General features: G+C 48.0%; 1 protein-coding gene across 1 annotated transcript in view; it reads right to left on the bottom strand.

Annotated features, from left to right (window-relative positions):
- Positions 1–24299, bottom strand: part of ELL2 (elongation factor for RNA polymerase II 2) — a 49482-nt gene that overhangs the window by 19433 nt on the left and 5750 nt on the right. Inside the window, exons 3-5 of the mRNA XM_051643594.1 lie at positions 15206–15253; positions 3711–3832; positions 245–408 (exon numbers count right to left, since the gene is read on the bottom strand). Of these exons, the coding sequence (XP_051499554.1) occupies positions 245–408; positions 3711–3832; positions 15206–15253 (334 nt within the window). The remainder of the gene's footprint in view (positions 1–244; positions 409–3710; positions 3833–15205; positions 15254–24299) is intronic.

Genomic DNA, 24299 nt, shown 5'->3' on the forward strand with positions numbered 1-24299 from the left:
TTAAAGGTCAAAATTTCAGCCAGTCAAGTGATGTGGGAACAAGAAAGGACTGGGAGGCTTTCTGGGGGGGAAAAAGGCTAATATCTGAACGCAGCAACAGGAGAAGGTAAATCTGCAACGTCAGGGCAAGCTACCTACAGCCAAAACCTCTGAACATGACCACCTTCCCCAGGGACACGCTGAAAAGATGAAATACTGAATTTGAATTGACAGACATCTAGTAGAAAATGAAATACAACCATACCTACAGATGGTCCACCAGGTTTAATAACCTTTGCACTTCGATCACGCGACTCCTCTTCCGCCTGGGTCATGCGCTCTCTGGTCGTCTGATACGAATCACTTGATGGACATACTGTAATTTTATTCTTTATAAGTCCCAGGCAACTAAGTTGCGAGGCTCCAGAACTACAAAAACATTGAAAAAGGTTGAGCCTGAGCACTAGTTCAGGTTTAGAAGTATGGTTGTATCAGGAACATTAAAAACCTGCCTTAACAGGTGAGGAAAACCCCGTTCCAGCTCTGATAGCTATTCAGGGTGTGGATGTGTTTCCAATTGTCTCTACAGATCCAAATTGTTCCAGTTTTAGCTGCTGGTGTAATGGCAACGTCCTCACATCCCCCTGTTTGAGTGGCAGTGTTGGTGGCTGTGCTGGCCCGTGCTACAGTGGCAATGAGAGGGACAACTCGGGCAGTTGGTTTTCCACCAGCTGCCCAGCTCTCGTTTCAGCACACCTCCTCTCCTCCAGCTCAGGTGGTCCACGGTGGCCCCAGGAAGGGCTGACCAGCCTCCCCTCAAAGCCTGCACCCCACTGCCCCCTCATCTTGCCTCCCAAGGTGTCCACCTCCTCACCTCCCACCCTGTGAGCGCTCAGAGAATTGTTTGTTGCTGCTTCACCCGCCGGCTTCCCCGAGGGTTCAGGGACATGAGAGGCTCAACCAGGCCAAGTGCTGGATCCTGCCCTCGGGTCACAACAACCCCAGGCAGTGCTGCAGTCTTGGGCCACGTGGCTGGAAAGTGCCTGGGGCAGAAAGGACCTGGGGGGTGTTGGTTGAGAGATTAGAGATGAGCCAGTGTGTGCCCAGGTGGCCAAGGCAGCCACCAGCATCCTGGACTTCATCAGGAACAGTGTGGGCAGCAGGAGCAGGGCAGGGATCATCCCCCTGTGCTGGGCACTGGGGAGGGGGCACCTGGAGTCCTGGGGGCAGGTCTGGGCCCCTCAGGACAAGAAGGACATGGAGGGGCTGGAGCGTGTCCAGGGAAGGGCCCCGGAGCTGGGGAACGGGCTGGAGCTCAAGGAGAAGGGGCTGGAGCACAAGTCTGATGAGGAGCAGCTGAGGGAGCTGGGGGTGTTGATCCTGGAGCAAAGGAGGCTGAGGGGAGACCTGCTGGCTCTGCAGCTGCTGAGAGGAGGTTGGAGCCAGGGGGGTCGGGCTCTGCTCCCCAGGAACAAGGGATGGGACAGGAGGGAACGGCCTCAAGTTGTGCCAGGGGAGGCTGAGGTTGGATCTGGGGAACAATTCCTTCCTGGCAAGGGTTGTCAGGGCCTGGCCCAGGCTGCCCAGGGCAGGGGGGAGTCCCCATCCCTGGAGGGGTTTCCAAGCCCTGGAGATGGTGCTGAGGGACATGGGGCACGGGTGGCCTTGGCAGGGCTGGGGGAACAGCTGGACTGGGTGATCTTAGAGGTCTTTTTCAACCAAAACAATTCTATGATTCCTGTTTGAAAAGAGGCACTTCTAGCAAGCCCCACACAAGAGCAAGGAGAGCAAGGTCTCCTCAACAGTGCCAGGGAGGGTGCTGGGCTTTAGGAGGTGTTTCTGGAGGAGCCCAGTCTACCATGGTCAGTCCAAACATGCTCCTGCTGTGTTGACCCAGATCAACCAACCAACAGAGGCTTTGTTTCAAACAGCCAAACTATCCCTGCTCTTAATGAGTATGCTGTGCAGCACCCACCTTCCCAATAGCTCTGACAAGGGAAAGGGCACTGGATTTCACTAACCCTGAAACACTTTAACCACCCTAAAACTCACCATCAAGGCTCCAAGAGGAAGGGTCAAGAATCTCACACCTCAAGTTACTCTGTCATTTCTGAAAGTCACAAAGCTGGACCAAGCCACTGACTGGCATGTCAAGATGATACAGCTAGTTTTGTCCATAGCCTAGAGCAATGTACCGATTCCTTGCTCTTAAATCAGGACATTTACAACAGAAAGAAAAGGTCCTTGCTGTCTCCTAAAAGCACAGCTCTAACCTGTTGCCCATTCCCTCCAGTGTTGCTGCCCTTACACGCTTTCTCACCCCAGGAGCAGCCAAACCCTGACCAAAACACTGCACAATCCCCATCCTGTGCCTGGGCATTTCCAAAACCTGAGACAATTTGGAAGCTAGACCTGCCTTGAGCACAAAATTAAGACTAGATACCCTGCAGAAGCCCTCTCAGGTTTTATTTTTCTAGGTGACTCCACGCAGAACACTACACTTCGCAGGCGCTTTGCACAAAGCACCTCGTGAAAGCTAGTCTGAGTTAGATTTTGAACTAGTTTAGTAAAACCACATTAAAACTGCCTCGGCAAATTATTCAGAGCTAAAGCAGCTGAAATTTAATCTTACTTACAAAATGAATCCCATTCAATTTAACTGAAGGTTAACTGAAGACACTCAGGAGAGGCAGGACCTCTCACCCCTGGCATATAGTCCTGCTGCTTGTTTTGTGCCAGCCTGGGCAGCTGTCTGACCCCTTTCAGAGACAGTTTAATAAAATAAACCCCCCAAAAGCCCCACATTAACCCAGGCTCCCCCAGGTCTGCCACTAAACCATTTGGCTTGTTCCCAGTCCCACCAGTGAAGTGAAGTTCACTGAAAGGCTGCACTGTAGTAGGAGATGCTAAGGAAAGAAAGAAGACGAGGATGCTGAGAAATGTCCTGTTAGAGAACTGTTAAACCAGCTCATTCCTTACTGCTCCTCAAACCCACTATCTAGAGAAACCTCTGCTTTGAACCTGAGGGCAGAAGCTCTCCTGTAACCCAGAACCCGAGCAGTGCCCTTTGGAGACACGTTGTTTGCTATCAGCTTCCCCAGGTCAATACACAAACTCTGCCATGCCCTAATTAATCAAATGCAACAAACAGTTATCCGACACCACTGGACTACATCAGTAGGATGCTGAACACCATATTCTGGGAGCTGAAGCAAACTTTCATGTACCAGCACAGTATTTTCTTGCCTTTTGAACACTGTCCACTGTGACTCCAAGGACCCGGGACAAGGCGCCGCTGTGTTACATTTGGGTTCTGAAACACCATGGTCATGCACTTATGGGGAAGGTGACTTTCATGTGGTTCTTAAAATGAGACAGCTATCCATCATGGCCAGCAGGCTAGCACACTGCCAGCCATAATCATATTTACTTATGGTTGTAGAATGGATCTGGTCTAGCTCGGACGGTGCTGAACTCCAAATGCTTTTAAAAATAGCACTAAGTGGTGAGAAAGTACTCAAAAGGTTACTTTTTTAAGAGCAAAACCAAAAAGAATTCTGTGTAGAAGCAAGCATTTAGAATTAGCAAGAAATCATGGTATTGCTAGGAATTAATTTTCTACTGCAGCTCATCACTAGGAGCACGCTCCTGTTACAGGTTTTTCACCATATGCTCAAAGCCACAGAATCTACTTGAATTTGCCATGAAAGAGAACATTAAGGAAAACTTACCTTGAATCCATCTGCTGGACACAGTCAAAGCTTCCCTGAGGATTATCTTTGCCAACGTTTGACAAGTAGAAGCTAAATGCATGTGTTTCATTTGGCAGACCAACTTTGGGAATTTTAATAAGCTAAAAGGAAGAAAAAAAATAAAAGTTTACATAAAAACGTCAGTCTAGACTTCTTAGCTTGTGATCAACTAGGAACGTAACTTTAAATGAGACACTGTTTCTAGCATCTTGATGCCATTTCAGTCGTGTCACTGAGGAGGCTGCTTTGGGATAATTCTGCTTCTGGAAGCAGCCCTGGCTACACTTGTCTGTCACGTAGCCCTGATACAGCTACAGCCACTCAGCCTCTAATTCAGCAGGGCATTCAAGCAGTCAGTCATCCCTTCCCATTTAGTGGAATTAACATGCACATGTTTCACTTTGATTATACTCCAGTGCTTGCACCTAAACAGAGCAAAGCTCAGCTACCAAAACACAGGGGAGCAACTGGCACAGACCACATGGGACACTGCCCTGGCTTCTGGGCTGGTTGGGTCCTAATGCAGCACAGAGAGAGTCTGCTCCAAGAAGGAAAAACAATAATAATAAAAAAAAAAACAGCAACACCCAAATGAGAAGAGTGTAACTTCTTAAACTATAAAAGATTAATTTCAACTCCAACAGGCGCTAAAAGCCTTTTTCTTCTGCTCAGCTCTAGATGGAGCAACTTGCATAAATGTCAAACGTCAAGAGTTTGGGGGTTTTTTTTAAGTTCAGTCAGATACAACAAAACTTGATTTCCTTGGGTGAACTCATCTTTCAGTACAGAAGGTGCCCGTTCTGCTGGAGCACAAAAATGTTAATATGAGGAATCACTGAAATGTTTATTGGCATAAGCAAATTTTTCAATGTGCTGCTATACAAAACAATACAGACACACACACAAAAAGAGCCTCCTGCCATCCAAATACCTTATTCTGAAGGCACAATTAGCTTGCAGTAAATCTAAAATTATTCTGTAATTCGCTTAAATTTTTAATGGAACATCAAATACAAGTAATCAAGAAAGCAATATTCATCTGTCTCTCAGAAATCTGTCTTTTGCTTGTGAGACTGGTCGGTCTTCATAAATGTCCGTGTCACTTGCACACAGTGCTACTACAAAAAAACTCCTCTACCATTTAGAGTTTATTCACCAGTACTGGCAGAGTTTACAGCTTGAGACAGGGACTGGACATGTGAGAGGAAGACAAGTCGCCTGAACACTGTATTCTTTCACTTAACCTGAAAGAACTAATATGCTTAAAAGAGCAAGCTGTGCATTTTACGTAAGGATGGAAGTAAACTGGGTAAGGTACAGGTTTCCTGTAACCAGTGATTAAAAGGTCTAGAAGTTTAACTTCATTCTCAAATTTTTTAGGATATATTTTTCACAAACTTTGCAAGAACTAGACGACCACTCCTCAGGTGTTCACTGAATTGGAGAAAGAAGACACAAGAACTGTGGGAGAATATGTCTCTGCTGGAACATTTCAGAAGTGGCAATGCAGGCAGCTAAACTGAGAACAAAAATTTAACTTTTCTTCCTCCATTCCAAATTTTTATTATTTAATCTGTAAAGCAGCTGACATAAGCCTTTCATTTTTGTAAACTTCTTTTTTATCTCTTCAGAATACCCACACAGCCAAAAGCTTTGTCCCTTGAACAGGCCAAATTTAGGCAAGTTTTTCATAAGCCAGATAACCCAGTTTAATAAACCTGGGACAAGCTCCGAGGAAAACAAACAAACAAACAAAGGAAAACAAAAAGCAATTTGAGTTATACTAAATGCAATTAAATCAGACAAGCCTATTACCCATGTTGTGGTTCAAAAGTGGAAGCCCAAAGATTTATGAAACTGAAGGAAGAATGAGTATTGTGTCTGCAGGTACTACACAAATCCATGAGGATGGAGTTAAAACTCACAGCAGTCCTGAAAAAGTGGAATGGAGGTCTGAAAACAGGTAGACAATACCCTTTAGAAGAGGCTGTGCAAGGTACCTTGTTTTGAAGGGAAAACCCCAAATGGGGATTAATTAGTTATGGAGCAAATGACCTGCAGCGAGTGCCGAGCGCGCAGCCGACACCGGGTGCCCCAGTTCTGCCACACTGGGGTGCACCATGAGGCCCCAGCAACACCAAACTGGAGGATGCACAGCAGACCCTGACAGGAGCTGGACCATGGGACATGGCCCTGGATCCACCTCCCAGCTCATCACTAAACAGAGATCATAGATCATGGAATGGTTTTCGTTGGAAGGGAACTGAAAGATCATGTAGGACAAACCCCCCTGCATGGGCAGGGACACCTCCCAGCAGCCCAGGCTGCTCCAAGCCCCATCCAACCTGCCCTTCAACACTGCCAGGGATGGGGCAGCCACAGCTTCCCTGGGCAACCTGGGCCAGGCTCTCCCCACCCTCACAGCCCAGAATTTCTCCCTCACATCTCATCTCCAGCTCCCTCTGCCAGCTGGAAACCCTTCCCCCTGCTCCCATCCCTCCCTGCCCTTGTCCCAAGCCCCTCCCCAGCTTTCCTGGAGCCCCTTCAGACACTGGAAAGTGCTCTAAGGTCTCCCCAGAGCCTTCCCCAGGCTGAATTAACCCCAAGTCTCTCAGCCTCTCTTCGTAGGAGAGCTGCTCCAGCCCTCAGATCATCTCCATGGCCTCTGGACTTCTTGCCCTCTCCCACACCACACCACACACCGCAGCTCCAGGGAACCACAATGGGGCTGAACAGCAGTTCAGACCCTGGCCCCAGTGCATCATCCCCTACTAAACCATACCCACCAGCTTTGACCTCCAGGAATTTCAAGGCTCTCTCCTTGCTTCTTTGCAAAGACATCCCCATGCCCTCACAGATCAAGTAAGCTCATCTTAAGGTGGCACACGTGTAAAGCAGGAGGTTCTTGCTGGGTAATGTGCAGACTAATGTGGGTAGTTAGGAAAGTATTCCTAGGATATAACACATTCCCAGCAACCCAGGGAAAACAAAACAGGATAAACAAAACACTTAGGTTTGCCAAGAAAACTACTGCCATCTCAAACCCTCAACATCAAGTTTTACTGCTGTTGACATACTTGCCATTACTTTCTGTATCTTGCAAGACAAAACATGACTTGGAAGCAGGTTATGGGCTCAGCAGCTTCTGCAAATAAGCCTCCTGTTTTGAATAAACAGTCCTGTTTTTACACTTCAAATTTATATTTTATGGTTCTGAACAGTTCAGTAGGCAGTTCAAGGATTTTTGGCCTAATCAGAACAAAGATACTGCATTCAGCTTGAGATAAGCTTGGAAGCAAGGAGTGTGTTTTTCCTATCTGAGTGATACTTGCAAAAGAAGGTTGAGGAGCCTGTATCAATAAAGTACACACTGCAAAAATATTAATCCATAATAGAAAATAAACTTCTGTTTGCATCAGGAAGCAGCACCAAAAGCCTGTTGTCAGTACATTTGTTCCAGAGAAGCTTCTTCTGATTTATATTCAACCTTCCAGGTGTAGAGAGCACCCTGGCTGGTATGTGGCTGCAATACACTGAAAAGGAATTTGCTATATTCTCTCACAGCAAAGAGGGAGGTTTCTGAGCAGCAAAACACCCACCATTATTTACAGCTGATACACACTTTCCCAGAAATAGGGAAGTCCTTGCCACAATCCTTCATCAGATCTACTTTATCCTTACCAGCAACCAACAAATAGGGCAATGAAAGGAGATGAGAAAGCCCTGAAGAGAAGGTGCATGTTTGCACATCTCAGCCAAGGAGTCACCAGACTCTGGGCATGACACTAGTCATGAGAACAGAAGAGGATATCTTAAAAACAAGTGGTTTTGAACATGGTTCACAACAATCTCTCCCCCCTGGTTTAGGCACCCTCCTAATAAAACAAACCAAGCATCTTTCCCCTAACATTGCCCAGTTTCACACATGTTAACTAACTGCTCTGGGCTGGCAAGTCCACAGCCCACACACTTCCCAGAATGTGCATGAGCATGGGAAGGCAGGGAATCAGTTTTCTGCCACACACGTGCCCCCTTCCACAAGCTTCTTGCCCCATTCACAGAGAAGCCCATCGTGCAAAACCCTGTCTCCAGCGCCAGAAGATGCATCCACAGGAGCTGTGCTGAGCCCTGTGCCAGCTCCCCCACACATCCCACCCAACACCTGCAGCCCTCCCTGCTGCTCCAGAGCCTCAGACAGGTGACCCAGTTCCAGCTGGCACCCAGCTTGGACCTTAATACCTGTCTTAGGTGATACCTTCTAGCTAAGCTCACAACCAATAAACACTCAAAGAACATTGCTTGGTCTGTTTCATAAGATCCCTTGTCACAGATAAGCTGTGGTGGACGAGGATTTACAAAGCAGCAAATAACACCTACTCATGCCTCAAAGTCTCAGTGTCCCTGTGATGCTACCAGAACCACCCACACAAGCTCCTCCTGCAGGAAACACCACAGGCAGAACGCAGGCACCGAAGGGGAAAACAACCAGCCTGGATGCACCTAAGGCACAGGCAGGTGAACACTCAGATCTCCCCACCAGGTTTGGCCACATTTTCTGCTCTGCAGTGAACAGCCGCTTGTTTCAAATCCTTCCCTTCTACCACTCCTCTCTGCTTTACTTCACAGCTGCCTTCTCCCACTGCTTTACCACCTGTACCACTGCCCTCCTGCCTTCCTGTTTAAGGGGACAAAAAAAAGCTAAAACCCTGTTTTTAGTGAATCCACTGATGAATAGACTTTGCCAAAGGTGACAGGTGAAAAAGGTAGTGTCAGAAGCCACTGCAGAAGAGTTACTTCCCAGTTCTGGAAACAGAGTGACTGCTTATTTAGCCCACAGACTTGGCATCAGCATGCAGGAAGTCTCACCATGAATGTCCAAGGCATGTCTCCAGGCTAATGGAGATGCAGAAAGCCAATTTTCTAGATCCACACTGAAAAGACAGAAGTAGCTGAGCAGATCGTTCTTACTTGATGGCAGCTGCAAGGCATTTGTTCTTTCTGCTTCTGTTCTAGGCTTGCACAAAGAAAACACAATCCCATTTATGCTTGCATACAATTCACAGACAAATTTAAACCAACCCCAGTTCTTCACTCAGTGGCAGGTTTTTCACCCAGGTTATGTACTGGGTGATGGGATAAGGCTCCTCCTGCTTCCAAGTGCCTGAATCTCCATCACTGATGTCACCTTCTTAGGACACAGCTACTAGGAGAGACTCTTAGGACCACCAGTGTGGGGGATGTGAAGTCAGACTAAGGGCCAGCCAGAAGCACAGCTCCAAAAAACCACATTCCTGCTGCTCCCCTCAGGCCAGCCAGGCCGTGCCAGTCCCACATGGATGCTTTGCAAAAATCCACAGAAAAATAATTAAAAAAACAAGTTTTCTTCTAGGCCATCTTGATGAACAACATCACTGCAGAAAATGCACAATGACAGCACTAGCAGAAGAGTCCTTCTTCCCTAGAGTCTGAGTAGCTGTAACATGAACTACTGCTTTTCAGCACCAGAGGGCAAAGCAAAGTGTCTGTAACCTCTTTATACACACTGAAACCTGCCACGATGCCAGCTTGGATATGCTAAAGGAAAACCCAGAAAGGAAGGACTGAGATGGTACAGGGTGCTCTTGAACTCAATTTAAAATGAAAAGGTTTTAGCACAGGATACAGAAGACAAAAAGTGGAATAATAGACCTTCTGTAGAGACTAATCTTAACATTTTTAAAGCATATGAAATTTGAGATTTTAGGACAACATGGTAATATTTTCTTACTGCTAGCTGTTTGGAAACAAAAGGATGCAGAGAGCACTTCTGAATCTTCTCAAATGAAAATAAGCTTCAATGTTGAAGTGATAAAAAAACCCAACAACCTCAAGACTTAATACAAGCTCAGATCAACTCCAGCAAGTTTGAATCAAGCAGCTGTGCAACCCGGGGAAAAAGTTCTGTGGCACAAAAAGGCACCCTGGGTTCCTGTCTCCTGGCCCTCACCCCTCTGTCAAGGGAGTCCTCCTGGCAAAATCCATGCCTGCAGAGCCTTGGTCCCACTGTCACCAGCAGCCAGGCTGGAGCACTGCAGGATGACTGTCAAGTGCTCTTGACCCTCTTCAGCCTACTGCAAAATGTCACTTTAAATTTCAGGCCCTTAAACTGGCTTGCAATTTCCGACCCTCTAACAGATTTAGTAATAGAGAACATCCACTAGAACAACTCAGACCCTTGACTTTAATCCCTTCTTCTGTTACTACGCTCTCTGGCCCTGACAAATCACCCTCATCAGCTCGCCAACACAGGAGCAGTTTTCACCATTTTCTCCTCAAACTCCTGCTTGGACTCACTCCAATTTCCCTGGCCCACAGCTTTTTGTCACTTCTGTCCTTCTCTCTTCCACCATTCCTGCTGACACTGTGTGCTGTCACACCACCCTCAGCTCAGGCCAGACTTAATTTCCTCTCCAAGCCAAAGTCACCTTTCTGAATCCATCCACCCACTTCTATCTCCTCCTGTTGAAGGAGGTATCATCTCATCAGGTTGACACGAGCACCATACTTTAGGTGCCTCTACTCAGCAGATGTGTTCCAGTCCTCTCTCTCCCTCCCTTATCTCTTCTCAGAATCATTCCAACATCACCATCTCACCACTTCTAAGGATAAGATGTGGTATCTCAGCCTGAGCTGATTCCTACCCTGTGCCAGCATTTGCACCAGTGTCCAGCTCAAGACATAAGCCTCTACAACAGGATTAAAGGATTTCAAAAGTTAACAGTTGCAGGACCCTTGGTGTTAGGCTCTACAAGTTTATTTTATTTTGAGAAATACTATCAATTAATTCATTTTCTGAGCTGAAATTGACTCACTGCTCCTCCAGAGCAAAGCTTTACTCAAGCCCCGGCTGCTGGGGAAGGGCACACCCCTGCTCAGCAGGGACACCCTGCTGTGCTTCACATCACTTCCACTTCTACAAACCCCAAGAGGGGCCATTTTTGCCATAGCATCATTTGGATTTTTGCCACAGTGGCTCCTGCCCAGGCAATCCTGCTCCCGAGCTTAAAAGTTCCTTCCTTTGTCTGCAGCTCCAAGGAGACTAAGGTGCTCCAGAAACCTAACTGATCCATTTGAAACTTCGAAAAACTCCTCTCAAACATGAGAAAAAAATTCAGCACTGATTTGTTTTGTTTTTACTTCTAATAGCCCTTCTGCTGTTTTCCTGCAACCACTAAACCTCCTCCTCCTCCACTGTATCTACAGCAGGTGAATTGCCAGTGTCCCTTTCACAAAGCAAATTAAGATGTCTTTCTACAGAAATACTGTGACTACATATGGCTGCCTTGCAAAACAGGTTTACATTTTTCATTACACATAAACCATTCCAAATGCATACATTTTACTAACTATGCTGACCTGCAGACACATGGATAACCTTAAGGCAGAAGACTTTTTGGTTTTCTATCTTCTCCCCCTCTCCTTCCATAGAGCTGATGGGCTGGAGCAGCTCTGCTCTGGAGCCAGGCTGGGAGAGTTGGGGTGTTCAGCCTGGAGAAGAGAAGGCTCCAGGGAGACCTGAGAGCACCTTCCAGTGCCTGGAGGGGCTCCAGGAAAGCTGGGGAGGGGCTGGGGACAAGGGCAGGGAGGGATGGGAGCAGGGAGAATGGATTAAAACTGGAAAAGGGGAGCTGAGGGTTCCACACTGCTCACCTCCCTCAGCCAGGCAACCAATTTGGAAACTCACTGGAGGAAGGAGGGATTGCAGAGGCACATCCATTGCAGCAGGAGATCAGGGACATCACACATTTTATCTCTATGTAAGGGTTCTGCCTTGAGGGGGCACAGGGGAGTTTCATGGCATCCCTCTGATGAGAGGACATGTTGAGGACCCCGAGGGATCCGGGGCAGGACACAGAGGGGTCAGGGCTTCCTCCCATCTCCTGCCATGCCCTGTAAAAGCCAGGAGGGTGGGAAATTCTGCCTCTTCCTGTGCCCTTCTTCCTTGCTGCATCCCTGTGCTCAGACACCTTGGAGACAGACTCCTGCTCCTTCTCACCAGCCCAACAGCTGCTCTGCAGGACCCAAGCCCATCGGGGGCTGGCAGGAGCCCTGGACCCTCTCCCTGGGTCAGCCCTGCTGCAGGGACCCTCAGACACTGACATCAGCCATCGTGGAGATGGGGCTTTGTCCAGACCTGTGCCTTTGCTCCTTATCCCAGATGTTACTGCCCCTTCCCTGTTCCAGTCAACCCCTTCTAGTTTTACCTCCCAGGCTTGAAGTCTCTCTTCCTTCTTCTCCTTTTCTCTTCCCCGGGGAGCTGAAGGGGGGTGACAGAGAGCAGCTCTCTTTGCTGGGTTTTGGTTGACCCTAAGCACTAAACTGAGATAATAAGAAAGATATCTGCAAGTTTGAGAACATTAAAAATGCAGGAGTGATGGCCCAGCAGGGAAAGGGTGGTTGTTTGAAGCTTTATCCATGCAGAAGCACACTGGACTATAAACAGACCTTTTGTTTTCCCTTTCCACTATCCCTTCTGCCTGAAATCAATTGCCAATATTCACATTCCTCAGCTATTTTATCTGTCACAGCATAGCTGAGACATTCCCCAGGCTGCTCAGGGGTGCTCCAAAACCTTTAATTACAAAGTGTTTCTTGAAATTTAATCTGTATCCCAGCAATGATCCACTTCTTGCAGTCTTGGTGTCCTTCAGCTATCTCAGCCACCAGCAGCCACTATCATCCAGATTGTTTGGGAGTACGGCGTTCCAGGAGGAAAAGTTCTCCCTCTCAGCTCCTGACTTTGTTTTCTGATGCAAAAGTTGGTTTTAAAAAGTCACAGACATCTCACTCATTTGGAAATCACAGCGTTCCTAGCTGTGTTTTGTGCAAATCCTTCCCAGTGTGGTTCCTGTACTGAAGAGCATCAGAGGCCAGCTGTGCAGCACTCACAGATGACTTGTCATTACATCAAACACAAATCTCCTTACTGCACCACTGGATTTGCTGTTCTGCCTTCTGAGACCTTCTCTGTGCCTGCAACAATTCCCAGATCCCTTCAGAACAACTCCACTGTACAACAGAAAAAAATTGAGCTTGTGTTTTATTTTGTTGATTTTTTTTTTTGCAAAGTGACTGCAGAACCCCTTTGACACCAACCTCAGCTTCTTGTTAAACATGAAATAAGAGTTCCTCCATTGCCTGTTCTAGCATAAGGCTCCTATTCCCAGCTCCCCCATCTAACATAACTCTAGACCACCCAAGCCAGAAAGCTCTTTTTATTCTTCCACTCCAGCCCCTCCCATAATCCGTGGAGGACTGGGACTAGACTGCATGTAAATGGACCTGGAATATTTTTCAAAAGAAGAAAAAAAAAAAAAGCCTTTCTTTTGGTCATGCTAGTATTTTATCCTCAGCTGGGAGTTAGATAGCTGCCTGAATTGCAGAGGGAGTGCTCTCAAGAGACAAACAAAACCCGTTTGCTTTCAGCAGTGCTTAAGGAAACATCTCGCTGTTGTAGGGAGCCTTGGCACTGAGAAACACCTGGAGCAATTTTCACTCCAGAGATTTCTGACTGGAAACCAGTCCAGAAGATGAAGGCAGGCCTTTCCAAGAGTCCCCACCGTGCTGTTTGTGCACTCTGGGAACGCTCAGAACACAGCTGCACAATGTACAGAAGTAACTAACACGCTAACCATTCCTCTCCTGCTGTTCATGCACTAGCACATGTCCTGCTTTAACTTCTCATCTGCCTTAAGGTTCTTAGGATTTCTCTCCCTGTTGCAGAGATTCAGGATCAAGGAATCCCCTGCAATAAACTCCTTTCTTTGCATTTCCTTAATTAATGGACAGTTACACAAGTATGGAAAGTACCATAAGAGATTACTGCTTCTGCAGCAGGCAGGAAAGTGCCTGCAGATGTTTCCATCTCACAGAGCATGGGAGCAGACCTTCCTGATGAGTTTCATAACCAAAAAGCACATATGTAGATGAAAATTTCAATAGCAACAAGGGTGACAGCCCTGTAAGCCAACATCTGGCCCTTCAGCAGTCTTGTGACCCCTAGATTTTGACAGTTCTTGACAAAACCCTCTGATTTTTCACAGCTGAGGTTTCCCCCAGCCTCCTACCACCTCAAACCTCACCTACTGCTGCTTTAAAGCTGCTACTAGAGAACCTGGGAGAAAGCAGCAGGTGAACCTTTGCAGGGGAAGAGGGGCTGCAGGGTAGAGGAAGCGTGCTGGTCATTTTTCTTTCACAGCATACTACTTGCTGAACTTCATGCCAACAGCTGGGTTAATTATTTATACTCTGAGAGCTTATTTTGAGCTCGGCTCCTGCTCCATCCCTCACACTCCTGTCATCACAGCCAGGTCAGGAAGCTCATTAGCAGGGCTGGCTGGTCCCTTTTACTGGGTAACTTACCAGCCAAATTAGCAAGTATCACTTCCCTCTCTTACTGCAGCACAAACTCAAACCCATCTGCACTCCCTGCCATTCTCTCCTAATACAACTGCTTTGTCCAGCTGTCTTAACTGAAGTGGTTATTCGCTCTAGCAAATAAACTACTTTGCTAGCATAGTTTGAGTTGCAAATAAGGTGTTACATGAAAGGATTTTCTTAACAGTGCAATGTTAAGAGACTTTTGCCTGCACAGAGAGCTTGGCTACAGATGTGGTTCTCCCCATGTGTGAGTATCCCTTATCCAAGCTGATGGATGGGCCAGGACTGCAGTCCCACACCACGGGCTGGAGCAGCTCCTCACATCAGCATAAAGACCTTACCCATCCTCCTCTCATCCCTTCCCACCTATTGCTACACAAGCACCACACAGACACGTGGAAAACTGGATCAGTTAATGGGTCTGAATTCAGGCTAACAGCATGAAAAGCACAATCTGTACTTCAGTCTCCTACAGTGAGTCTTTAGCCATCATACATTCAACCCGAAATCTTAGATCATTCTCCTTAGAGAATGTATTTAATTCCAGCTTCAGTTCTCCAGTTTGCACCACTGACTGATTGCTTAACAGGACCTGGCTTTAGGAGCCAATGTTTCCTCCCATTTTCATTCATCAAGAGACTTGAAATGCTCTGTTTTATTGGGAATTTCAGAACAGTTTCAAGAACCATCAGCAGTCTGTGATACACAAAACCCCTTTCCCCAAAACAGCAGCTTCACTTCACACCTTGAAAGCAACCACCTGAAGTCCCTTTTAAAGCATTGAATTTGCACTGCCCAGTTCATGATTTACAATTTATTCCTGGTGCTTTCAGATCTAGGCTAAAAGGTGACTAAAAAAGAAGTGCACCTACAGCATGATTCTCCTACTCTTTCAGCTACAACTCTTAAGTAAATATACAATGAAATATCTTGCATTAAGCAGATCTTGTGAAAGTCTGTGGGATCTTCTTTTTAATTAAAAAAAAAAAAAAGTGGAAATGGTTAAGTCTACACTGCATTTATTTTCCACTATAACAAGGGAACAAAATACTCACCCCTTTGGATCGTTGGAACTGAATTGAAGGTTGAGAAGAAACACGATTCTACAAGAGAAATAAGCAGAAGGTAAGCAAAATGACAAACCTCCACACTCCAGCAGAAGTTACTTTGCTGCAGAATGAGAAGGTGGATGCACCCACACCAAACTGGAGGGCTCCTCATGCCTGACCCCACGTGGCAGCCACGGCCAAGGGCTGCAGCAGCACCCAGGGGTTGAGGAGCCCAAGGGAACACTGGAAGTTGTACAGTGGTATCTGCTGGCAGTGAAAGGAAAACCAGCTCCTCCTCTTTCCAAAGTGCCACTGAAATGTGGGAGGCCAAAACCATGTGCTTTCCCCATCCCAAACTCTGCCCTGCTGTCCCAGCCACTCATGGATTGTGGTTGGCTTTGCTCCTGAACATTGTTCAATGACACCATCATTACCTGTTCCCGAGTTCTGGGCATCAGCTCCCATTACTGATTCCAGTATTTGGAGGTGGCCACCAAGAAGATGGAGGCTGCTTTTTGCAAGGGGCCACACAGAAAAGATGAGGAGCAATGGGTCAAGTTACCCCTGGGGAGAGGCTGGTTGGACACACCAGGAAAATCTTCCACTATGAGAACAGTTGGACATTGGAATTACCTCCCCAGGGAAGTGGTGGATTCACCAACACTGGACACACTTGAGACTCAGCTTGACAAAGGGCTGGGCCACTTCATCTAAACTCTGTTCCTACCTAGAAGGAGTGGAGCAGATGATCCTTGGACCAGATCATCATTGAAATGAGGGTGACCAAGAGCTTTACACAGCACCACAAGAACCTTCACTTCCACCCTCAATGCCCTACCAGCAGGTGCCCAGCTCTTTGCTAGATGTTCTGGCTGATGCACACCAAACAAATGCTTTCTCAGGACTGGAAACAGCACCTCCAAGATCTCTCATTCTGCAGTTGCAACTGCCCATTTCAAGTTCTATGTCATGCAGAGCTTTTTTTTTCCCCCTCTACGTGTCATTTTACCTGTGTTGCAAACCACATGCCACATTTTTTTGCCACCAAGCCAGGTCAGCAAGGTCCTTCTGGAGCTCCTCAGCTTAGATCAATCACAGAATCACAGATCCATCTCATTCTTGAGATGATCCCCTTCCAACCTGGCATTCTGTGATTCCATGATTAACACAGGCACCTGTCTATTTAAGAGGTCCTGCTAACGATGGCTTCCCTCATTAGGACAATGCTCAGATGACCTGCTCTACACCCAGACCCCCACGCAGGCACCTGCTCTTGCCAGGAACACTCACAGGGCTTCAAACCGAACCTCCCAGCACAGAATCTTCCCTGCTGCCCCGGGCCATGCCCAGGAAGGCAGGGATCAACATCCCTCTTCTGCTCTTACACGCTTAACTTCAGGTAACTCCCTCAGCTAGCACGTGCCTTAAGGAAAACCATAAAAAAGATTCAGAGCAACCAAACTGGATACAAAGAGCTTCTGAGCTCAAACAATCCTTTCCTCTTCAGCTGCCTATCTGCCAAGAGAAAGGGGCAACATGGCCAAAAAGAACAAAAGCCACCTGCTCCTTTTCTCCATCATTTCAACTGCACCAAGCCCAGCCTGTTCCTGGCTGCAAGGATGGAAGCGTCCTGCACTGCACGTGAAGACTTGCAAATGTACAGGGGGGAGGAAAAAGAATAAAAAATAAGAAAATCAAGGAGCTTGCTAGTTGGAAACTACTTTTCTCTGTCACAAGCTGCCTTCTGGTCAGATCTGCTCCGCAACACAGCCCAAACAGCAACACCACCAGTGCCAGCAGGACCTCACTGATAAGGATATCCCATTTTAGCAGCAATGCTGACCTTGCTCAGCTTTACTGAATCCTGAAATTATGCTGCTGGACACAAAAAGAGGGCAGCTATGCTGTCCAGCTCCCTTTGCTAGGCTTTGTCCACAGGGCATTATAGGGTGCTTGCCAACCCACTGCAAACACTTACACTGAACGAGTTGCACCAAAGGATGAAATCCTGATGAACACAGGCTTTCTTCCAGCAAAAGCAAGTGCTTATGGACTTAAAATGTAGGAGCTAGGCAGGAGCATTCAGGCCTCAGCATCACTGGAGAGGAGAGTTCAACCCAACCTTTGTCCTCTCCTCCCTCCAGCTGCAGGTTCCTCTGACCTCACCCTTTTGCAATGAAGCCCATCTCACTCACCCAGGGGAGAACCCACGCTGGGCTGGGTGACCTGCTCAGGAAGGTGACAGTGGGTCCTGGAGCTGGAGCAGGAGAGCAGGCTGAGCCTCTCGGGTGCTGAAGGTGCCTGTGAGCACCTCCCAGCACCACAAGCCCCGCCGGGGGGCTCAGCAGAAGCACCACTGGAGAGATGGGGCTGCCACGCAAATCATCGGTGGGGTCTTTAAAAGAAAAATAGCCATGCTTGTTTTTCCACAACCACAGGCTCATGCCCCACCTCAGGGTAGGCATCAGCCAACAAAATGTGCAGCCTTAAGCCCTGAAAGCTCCAAGTTCACCTGCTCCACGAGCCTTCTTCTGCCTTCAAGCCAGACATAGTTCTCAAAGTGCACCAAGTTTAAGAGTGTTAACATACCCATCTGTGTACCCAGCAGTTAACTCAGTTAAAGAATGCAATGGGTTACTTACACCAAGCCCAGCACACAGTTACAAATCCTATCCCCTGTGGAGGTTTACCAGAATGAGGTGCAGTGCTCTGACAGAAATTCACACATGCAGGCAGCTCAGCACACACCGAGCCCGACGGGCAATGCCACAATTGCCCGGGACCAGGCAGCAGCCACCACCTTCTCACAGGACTTGGCACAGGCTGGTTTTTGAGCCTGAGAAACCATGGTGGCATAACCAGCCACCTCCCCTGCTTCAGTGTGAGGAAATGGCATCAAAACACCATGAATGTAGCAGGGTACCAAGCAGAAAGTCTCACCTACCTCCTAGTACAAGGTCTGGAGTGGTAAGCAGGGGGCCCTGGCCCTTCAGCCAAACCTTCTGTCCCCTCAGTGTCCAACAAACTGACTGCTCTGGACAGAACAGCCACCACAAAGACCTCAGGCTTCAGCAGGGATGCAGGGAGCACTTCTCCAAGCCCCCCTTCCCTCTGCTCCCTCAGGATAACTCAGTTTTCCTGTGTTTCTCTTCTCACAGCACGGAAGGTGAAGTTTTGGAAAGCAGCTCTCTGCAGGATACCACAGTCTCACCACTTCTCATGCTCATGCCCCTCATCCTTCCCCACCACCCAGTCTCATTAGGATTGTCAGAGGGTGCACCTGTCTTTTAATTAGTCCAGCCCCTCTCTGAACCTGCTGGTGCTGCCTGCCACCAGCCTCCTACAACAGCAGCCTGCAGAAATCCAGCACCTGCCCCACCTGCTTTTCTTCGATGGTCCCACCAGCTGCCCTCGTGCTCTGGTATCTTGGTAGAGGCAGTATCAGCTCTTACCTCATCACTGACAACTCCCCAAGCTGCAGCCCCACGTCCTTCACCCTCTCTCCTTGCAAGGCAGCTGCTGCAGCTGGAGACAGTGAGCAGAGGACACCTCTCCTCCCTTGCATCCCTCACACACCAGGATTGCACAGGGGACATGAAATGAAGGTGCCCAAGAGCTTTACACAGCACCACCAGGACCTTCGCCACCCTACCAGCGGGTGCCCAGCTCTTTGCTAGATGTTCTGGCTGATGCATACCAAACAAATGCTTTCTCAGGACTGGAAACAGCAACTCCAAGATCTCTCAGTCTTCAGTTGCAACTGCCCATTTCAAGTTCTATGGCACACAGACCTTTTTTTTTTTTTTCCCCCCTACATGTCATTTTACCTGTGTTGAAAACCACATGCCGTGTTTTTTGCCACCAAACCAGGTCAGCAAGGTCTTTCTGGAGCTCCTTAGCTCAGGGTCAATCAGAGAACGCCAGGTTAGAAGGGACCTCAAGGACCTTCTGGTCTAACCTCTCTAGGTACTACTCTAGTTTACTTGAGGTGGCTCAGCTCCCTGTCAAGCTGAGACTTCAAACTGTCCAATGTGGGGGAATCCACCACTTCCCTTGGGAGACTGTTCCAGTGTTTAACTGTCCTCATGGGGAAAAATTCACCTCTTGTGTCCAATGGAAATCTCCCCAGGAGCAACTTGTGCCCATCACCCCGTGTCTTTTCCGTGTCTCTCCTTGTCAGCAGGGAGTCTCCATCTTCTTTGCAGCCACCACCCTTTAAGTACAGGAACATGGTAATAAGGTCTCCCCTGAAGCCTTCTCTTCTCTAGGCTGAACAAACCCAGTTTTCTCAGTCTCTCCTCACATGAAAAGTCCTCCAGTCCTCTGATCATCCTTGTGGGCCTTCTCTGGACCCTCTCCAGTCTGTCCCATACATTTTGGGGACCAGAACTGAAGGCAATATTCCAGGTGTGGTCTGACCAGCACCAAGTAGAGAGGGATGAGGACTTCTTGATCTCTGCTTCTCCTTGTTGTTAACATATCTGAAGAACCCTTTCTTGAAGGTTTTGACATCTCTGGCCAATTTCAGCTCAAGCTGAGCTTCTGCTTTCCCAACTGCATCTCTGTATGCCCTGGCAGGTCCAACAGGTAATGTTCCACTTTTCCACCTCTCGTACCCAGAAGCTCACAGTTAAGCCAAGGGAGTCTCCTGCTCCACCTACTTCCCTTGCCTTTAGAGGAGACAAACTGGTTTGCTTTTCTAGAAGACAGTTCTTGAAAAACTCCCAGCACTCACTAGCTCCTTCATCCTCCATGGAAGCTTCCCACAGGATCCCTTCCAACTCAGCCTTGAGTGAGCTGAAGTTTGCTCTTCTAAAATCTAAACCCTCTGTCCTGGAATTAACCTTCATGGTGCCCAGCAGTGACCCAAACTCCACCATCCTGTGGTCACTGCAGCAAAGTCTGTCCCCAGCCGAGGTATCACAGAGCAGGTTCTCTTGGTCAGTGAGTAGTAAGTCCAGCTGTGCCCCATTCCTGGCTGGCACATCCAACACTGGTGTGGGGAAGCAGTCTGCTCCACATTCCAGGAACCTGATGGATGCCAGGTGAGCTGCAGCACTGCTCCTCTGGCAGATGTCTGGGTAGTTAAAAGGCTCCCATCAGGAACAGGTTTTGTTGACCCAAAGCTTGCTTGAGTGACCCAAGTGTTGCTTCATTGGTCATGCTGTCTTGGTTTAGGGGTTGGTAACAGATGTCTACTGTGAGGTCTCCCTTGGAAATGACACCTCTGATTTCGACCCAGAGGCCTTCAATAGGGTTACCACAATTACCATCACAGACTTGTATACATCCAAGATTTTCCTTAACACAGAGTGTGACTCCTCTCCCCTGCCTGTCTTTACACACAGCCTGGAACATCTATCATGATCCTCCAGTCCTATGAATCATCCCACCATGTTTCAGTTCCTCCTGGGATATCATAACTATCTGACAGAGCACAGAGCTCCAGTTCCTCCTGTTCGTTCCCCAGACTGCGTGTGTTTGTACACAGACACTTCAGGAGGCTGACCTTTTGGGTCTCATTTTGGGAGACAGCTGAGACACGTTTTACGCCACTCTGGCTGGCCTGGTTTATTCCCCATGGGGTAGCAGTGGTGATGGGGGTGTGATCACAACCATTTGGGATCCCTCCTGCTGGTACTGGTGAGCAGCTCCCAGGCTCCTCTCCAGCAAGCCCAGTTTTAGCCCTACCCCCCTTCAAGTCTGGTTTAAAGACCTTTCTATGAGTGCTCCAAGCTCCTGACCCAGGATCCTTTTCCCCTGTTGGGAGAGGTGTACCTCATCTTTTGCCAGCAGCCCCGGGGTCTTGTAAAGCAGCCTGTGGTCACAGAACCCAAAGTCCTGCCAAGGACACCAACCACATAGCCATGCTTTGATCTGTAGGCTCCTCCTGTTCATCCCCTCACCAATCCTTGCCACAGGCAGGATAGGGGCAAACACTGCTTGTGCTCCCCACGCCCTAACCTCCTGAACACCTGAAAAACCAGAGCACTGCCTCTAAGCTCTGGCATCTTAATGCCTTCTCCAGGCCATTGGTGAACATTTGAAGTGAAACTGGCTCCAGGATAGACACCTGGTCAGAGGTGGGCTCACTTCCACCCTGCAGAGCCACCACTAAGCCAGACCCATCCCTGCACCTTGCTCCTCTGGTGCCAATCTGACCAGCACCTCCTCCCCCCCAACACCTGAGCTGACACTCCCACCAGCTGGGCCAGTTCAGCCCAAAACTTCTTTAACAGTGCAAAACGGAGAACCCTAGGACCCCACACCTGGAGCACAAACTCCTGAGTCCCACCTCATTAATCCAAGGAAGGGAACAACCCAGAACCTGAACCAGCTGAAGCAACGTGTGCATCACTTTGCTAAGGGGCAGGAATAATCAGGTGTCAGCTCAGCTGAAAACTAAGCTACAAACAGTTCCAGCCACACTTCACTTAGGCAATTGCTCTTTATTTGCATCTAAAGATTTAATTTAAGATACAGAGTAAGTTTTCCTTCACAGGATGGGTTAAAAAAACCAAAACTAGCTGCAGAACCTGTGACAGTCAGGTTTTCAATCTCTAATTTGGGGGACAGAAACTCAAGAGTTACCTGGCCTTCTTCTCCAGGTGCAGTAATTTCCTTTTATTAGTCTTTGGGCAGGGACTGAACCTGCTCACAAGACTCCAGATCTGCTCACACACACACTATACTGAAATAACTCAGATATATATAAGGCACCACCCTTGTATATGAAGCTAATTATCTACTGTTTTTCAGGCACGTTGACTCAGGGTGAGCAGATGATGCCTTCCTATCAGCACATTGGATTGTGATGTATAATAAATTTTTTCATATGCTTTTATATGTTTTAAAGAGCTACATATTATGCAGGAGGACAGAACCAGATAGTGGTGGCTCTCTGGTAATGCCACCCAAAGGATTTCCCAGCTCTCCTCCTCCCAGCAGCTTCTCCTCACTGCCTTGGGGCTTAGAGCTGTGCACTCAGCACAGAAAGGTTATTGCCAATCCACAGCATGACCATGTATCAGCATAACTTATGTTGAGGAATTCTATTTTATGATATGACCTCCACTCTACAGACAGGCTGGGAGAGTTGGGGTGTTCAGCCTGGAGAGGAGAAGGCTCCAGGGAGACCTGAGAGCACCTTCCAGTGCCTGAAGGGGCTCCAGGAAAGCTGGGGAGGGGCTTGGGACAAGGGCAGGGAGGGATGGGAGCAGGGGGAAGGGTTTCCAGCTGGCAGAGGGAGCTGGAGCTGAGATGTGAGGGAGAAATTCTGGGCTGTGAGGGTGGGGAGAGCCTGGCCCAGGTTGCCCAGGGAAGCTGTGGCTGCCCCATCCCTGGCAGTGTTGAAGGGCAGGTTGGATGGGGCTTGGAGCAGCCTGGGCTGCTGGGAGGTGTCCCTGCTCATAGGTCACTTCCAACCTTAACCATTCTGTGACTCTCTATATCCAGATAGAATTCTTCTCTATATATACACTATATATATAATACATACATAACTATATTCTCTCTATACATACTGTATATTAATATAATATTGCTATAATAAAGTGAGAAAAGCTCTAATGTTTAGTTTATACTATATTAATACTACACAAAGTTACATTAATATATTATATTGTCTTTCCTTCTCTCAAGGAGAAGAAAAACCATTTGAAGGAAAGACTACCTGCACAGATCCATCAAATACTGCAGACACATACCAGTGCCACGGGGGACCCCTCCTCACATACACACTCCAGCCAGGGTGTCAGTCACATCCCACTTCCCAGGGGCTGCAGGGACTGAGGAACCCAAGTTCTGGTCACCAGCTCTGACATCTCCATGTGCAATATATGGAAACAACCACATTGTGGGGCAGAAGAGCCATTTTTATGCACGGATATGGAGATACACCAGGAATTTGGTGCCTTCCATGCAGCCATTCTGGTAAGTTTTGCAGTTACAGTGGGTAGTTGTAGTTGGTTGTTTTTTTAAAAATATGTCTTCACATAATCTGAACAGTCTTGCTCAGTGAGCAGGAAAACAAAGCACTGTAAAAGCCTTTAGCACATGGTTCCACAACTTGGTTACTACACAAACCCTAGAGACACAGAGCTCTTCATTAAGACCAGGAGTACAAGGAAGGGCTGAGAGAGCTAGGTTTCCTCAGGAAGGATTAGGGGAGAGCTCCTCAACATTGTCCAGGACTTGAAGGGTGGTGACCAAGAAGATATAGACTGCCTTTTTACAAGGAGTCACATGGAGAAGATGAGGGGTGATGGGTGCAAGTTACCCCTGGGAAGATGCTGATTGGACACGTAAGGGAAATCTTCCACTATGAGAATAGGTGGACATTGAAATTATCTCCCCAGGAAAGTGGTGGATTCACCAACACTGGACACATTTGAGACTCAGCTTGACAAGGGGCTGGGCCACCTCATCTAAACTGTGTTCCTACCTAGAAAGGAGGGACCAGACAATCCCAGAATCCCAGACTAGTGTGGGTTGGAAGGGACTTTAAAGACCACCTAGCTCCAACCTCCCTGCCATGGGCAGGGACACCTCCCAGCAGCCCAGGCTGCTCCAAGCCCCATCCAACCTGCCCTTCAACACTGCCAGGGATGGGGCAGCCACAGCTCCTCTGGGCAACCTGTCCTGGATGGGGCAGCCACAGCTTCTCTGGGCAACCTGTCCCAGTCAGGCTTCAAATATTGTAAAATATAGTAAGACTGATACCTTCTGCATATACAAACAAGTTCTTCACTTTGCTTTGAACCAGTGGCTCTTCTAAAACATTTCTATCCATCCTGTGACCCTTGAGGCCTCTTCCAACCTGGCATTCTCTGATTCCATACCTCAAATACCAGTGCACTTAACCCTCCTGTTCACCATCCACGGGCACTACTACCATTTCAGAAGCAGTACCAGAAAGAGATGATGACCTGGTAGTTCTGAACATCAGGTGTGAAAAATCCAAGTTCTCATCTTCACTGAGACTCGACGGCACTTTATATTCTCAGCTGTAGCTCCTGGTTCCCTCCCCTGTACCCATGACCAGTGCACAGCAGTGCTGTCTCCATGAGGGATGCTGCCAAAGGGAATGCTTGACCACTCA

This window comes from Apus apus, chromosome Z (assembly GCF_020740795.1).
Source record: "Apus apus isolate bApuApu2 chromosome Z, bApuApu2.pri.cur, whole genome shotgun sequence".
NCBI classification, from domain to species: domain Eukaryota; kingdom Metazoa; phylum Chordata; class Aves; order Apodiformes; family Apodidae; genus Apus; species Apus apus.